The sequence below is a fragment of the Cupressus sempervirens genome, chromosome 1, assembly GCF_028749045.1.
Source record: "Cupressus sempervirens isolate cs-2001-9-10 chromosome 1, ASM2874904v1, whole genome shotgun sequence".
Classification (NCBI taxonomy): Eukaryota; Viridiplantae; Streptophyta; class Pinopsida; order Cupressales; family Cupressaceae; genus Cupressus; species Cupressus sempervirens.
The window spans coordinates 81,826,938-81,831,003 of record NC_143118.1 but is presented as its reverse complement, the minus strand read 5'-3'; the positions used below and the strand labels follow the sequence as shown (position 1 = coordinate 81,831,003).

Here is a 4,066-nt window from a genome sequence, read left to right as displayed (position 1 = left end):
ATAAACTAATCAATTTTAATTTAGAAACTTTCTAAAATTTTCATTATAGTTATTTAAAATAATAAAAATAAATCTTTCATTTATATTAGATGTTGAAATAATATCAGAACATATTAAAGTTAACTGTGAAACATACTCAAACCTTCAAATTTAATTTAAAACATTAAAAAAATTATATATGAAATTCAAATTAGAAACTTACTAACAAATATATAATCATAAAATTTGATTTCTAATACTAAATAAATTACATCAGTTTTAATAAATTCTCCATATGTGTCATAAAATTATAAATATATTTTTGTAAAAAAGTATTTTTAGAGAAACAAAATAAGATTTTTGAAAATTAGAATGTATGTGGGAAACTAAATAAATGAATAAATTACAATAATTCTAGAACTTTATTTATTTTTTAATTTGAAAAACATGTTCTAATAATTAAAAAAAAACCAAAAGAAATATTCAAAAAAATTCCAATGTGCTATTGACGAAGAACTTTTTAATATGTTGTAATTTGTGGATTGTGATTTAAATAGGATACATATATACACTTTTATTTTTAGATTTCCATGGATTCATATCAAATTGATTTTTTTAAGAATGTTTAGTAGTATTTAAATGATCAACTAATAAATAATTATAATTTAATTTTGTCTTATGTTTTTATTATTAAATTTTCTATATTATAATTTTTTTTATTGATCATGTATGCCTTAAACCATAATTTAGTCTTAATACTAATTCTAACATCAATCAATTAGTATAAGAAAAATTTAACAATTTAAAAAAATTTAAAAATTTAAATTGGATATCTAATTTTAGGTTTCTTGAAAAAAATTTAATTAAAATATTAGATATGCTAGTCTTAGGCTGGGGTCCCATGGGCACCTGCTTGCTTAAAAATAGAGCCGGTGCCACTGAGCTTTTTTAAGAATATTTAAAGAGGAGTGGTCCCATGGGCATTACATTAAATTGAAGGAAATATTTAAAATATAATTTGCTATTTTTATAATTTTTAGCAAGATTATTTCAATTTGGAGGGAAAATAAAGGGTAGGTTCTTGCCAAGTCGCAGAATTCTTCCCTAAACAATAGGGGCTATTTCAACCCCCCTTTTCATCCGCTCAACTAAAAAGTAGGGGCTCCTAGTTAATAGGAAAAGATTCCAAATTAAGGTTTACCCCCCAAACAAATATTATCATGGGACCTCCAGCTCTTTAAATATAGAGCCCATAAACCCAGGGTTATACTCTGTTGAAAAGAAAGACAAATCAAATCATCAATATGTTTACATTAACTCAAATCTAAGAAAGAATAGTTATTCTTACTAAAAAATTTCTTGCATGGTTTTTTGGTTTAATAAATAGTAGCTTTATTCCCTTTTAAGTCGGCATTTGTTACGCCCACGATTTTCGGTGTTTTACAATGGCGAGACTTAATGCTGCAAGTTTCCTTGGGCGGTCTATAAATTGTTATATTCTTGCTGGACAATTTGATATGCGTCCACTTTCTCCACGAATTCATTCTCCTCAATTTTGAATAGAATCGCAATCTCACAGAAAAAAAATTGTAAACAATGGAGGGAAATCTCATTCCTGGTCTTCCCAACGAAGTGAGCCTTCAGATCCTGGCCAGAGTACCCAGGCAATATTATTCTGAAACGATTTCAGATGTTTGTTCTTCATGGAGAGAAGCTGCAACGAGTCCTGAGCTTTTTACTCTGCGTAAGCAGCTGGGCCTGACAGAATCGTTGTCTTACGTAGCTGTGGAGTACCCTTCTTCCATGCGTTGGTTTGCAAAGAAGACAACTGCGGGGGATTCAGAGTGGCGGGCGCTGCCATTAATGTTGGAAGATCACAGGCCAATCTTTGACTTCTGTTGCGCAGCAATTGGCGATCGGCTGTTTGTAATGGGCGGTTGTGAGTGGAAGAGGGACTGTACCAAATTCCCTGCAACCAACAAAGTGAGCGTCTTCAATGCCCGAACAAACGAGTGGAGTCGCGTGAAGGGCATGAAAGATGCGCGGGCAGGATTTGGGTGCGGAGTAGTTGATGGAAAAATCTATGTTGCGGGTGGGTATCGATTCATCCGCACGAGTGATGACAGTGATGATGACAATTTCTGGATGTATCAGTATAGATGTGAATTTTACAAGGCATCGGCTGAAGTTTACAATCCTTTGACGGATGAGTGGACTCCTGTGGCAGACATGATGCGTATTAATTATTTTATGGGCGCCTCCGTCATACAAGGGAAATTCGTTGTTCGTGGATACTTTGAGGAAGATGAGATAGTACAGGCATTCCACGCCGAGGAGAACAGGTGGGTGAAATTTCGCAGTCTTGAAGAGAATGAAATGAAAAATAACGATTCGTCTAGTAGTATGAACATTTATGAAATATCCGATGACAGCATTGATTTATTTTATACGAGCACTACAATTGAAGGAATTGATGAAGGAATTGATGAAGGAATTGATGAAGATGGTGAGAAATGCGATGTGAGAGGAAATCCCAGAGCCTGTGTTGTGATATCAATCTGAAAATATGATTGTCCTACGAGGGAGTAGAAGTTTCTTTGATTTTCTTCATCTCCAATCAATGTTAAAACTGTGTGCTTTTCAATAAGAATGCCATATTATACGCCTATGATCATTTTAACAGTAAATAAATATAAATATGGCAATGCCAGAGAAGAGTGCAACGCCATCTCCCATTGTTATGTTTGGAGCTCACTTATTATCGCGTCCTATTTTTATCAAAATGAATAAATTGATAATTGTGTTATCTGGAATTTCATCAAAACTTTTATTTCAAATCTGTTGAGTAACTGTAGCACTCTCTTTATTTGATCTATTTTTATTTGCATGCAATTCTTTTAAATAACTGTAGCACTCTTTGTCATTTCTACTTTTATTTGCATGCGAGACAAGGAGAGACTTTGGACAGCGCTAAACACTGGCTCATAACGCCTAATTGATTCCTTGGACTTATTACAGTCGAGCAATATCCTTCTCTTATAATCGCTTTCTAAGAAATTCATTGTTTTAATCACTTTCGTCTTCTTTTTGTATAATAGATGAGTCGTGCCTTCAGATTTATTGCCGATATTGGGGCGTCTTTAATGCTCAACTCCTAGTTCAATTATCACGGACAACAAATTAGTATTTTCATGCATCCCCCACATTTAGTGCCATGCATGCTTTATGAATTTTTAATAGAGCCATTTATGGAAGGGAGCTTCCTATAAAATAGAGCCCGTGGCTATACAGCCACAAAAATGCACTTCTTTTACATTGCTTTTTCTAACTTTTTAAAAAATTAACCAAGTCCTTTCCTTCGTATGGAAGTGCATTTTCGTCGCTGTATAGACGTTGCCTAAAATAGAGGCCTCTATGTTTTTAATGAAATATTTTAAAGTTAGGTGGCATGACATATGTTTATATTCAAGCTGCTCTAAAATTTAAGAAAAATAAATAAAACCCAAGTTAAAAAGTTAATTTTTCCTTAAAACTATTTTTTATTGAAAATATAAAATTTAAATGTTTGACAAGTGGCAAAAAGAATTTCTAACCCACCCCTTTTCCATCTTCTTCCTAAAAATTAGGGCCTTCTATTTTTAGGAAAAAATTATAAATAATCCCTTAGAAAAAAAAAAAATTGTTCATGAGACCACCCACTTCCTCAAAAAAACAAGAGCTTAAGCCGCCAGTGGAACATGAATTGATATTTAGTTTACAACAGTCCATGACCTATTTTTGGGGTTATGATATGAGACTCCTACCTATTTAAAAGGCTCCGTAATGCAATGATTTTTTATATGGCCTACAATATGTAATCACAATGTGAATGTGATATCAATAAAGATACTAGTGTGTTTAGTTTACAAATCTGTGTCCTTTTTATATGCTCTGCAATATGAAATCAAAATGTGATATCAATAAAGATATAAGTGTGTTTACGGTACAAATCTATGTGTGCTTTAAATCTTTTTGTGTACTCTATTCTCTCACCTGTTTATGATTAGTGTAGAGATAGATTTGGTGGAGACAAAGTTTGATGAATCTA

General features: G+C 32.5%; 1 protein-coding gene across 1 annotated transcript; it reads left to right on the top strand.

The window, feature by feature from the left end:
- Positions 1 to 1,575: 1,575 nt before the first annotated feature.
- LOC149576334 (F-box/kelch-repeat protein At4g39560-like) lies at positions 1,576 to 2,541 on the top strand. The gene has a single exon (XM_089794255.1). The coding sequence runs from the start codon at positions 1,576 to 1,578 to the stop codon at positions 2,539 to 2,541; it is 966 nt and encodes a 321-aa protein (XP_089650381.1).
- The last annotated feature ends 1,525 nt before the right edge of the window (positions 2,542 to 4,066 follow it).

What these genes read in the sequence shown, in the direction of transcription:
- LOC149576334 (XM_089794255.1), top strand. Translation starts at nt 1,576, where the DNA reads ATGGAGGGAAATCTCATTCCTGGTCTTCCCAACGAAGTGAGCCTTCAG.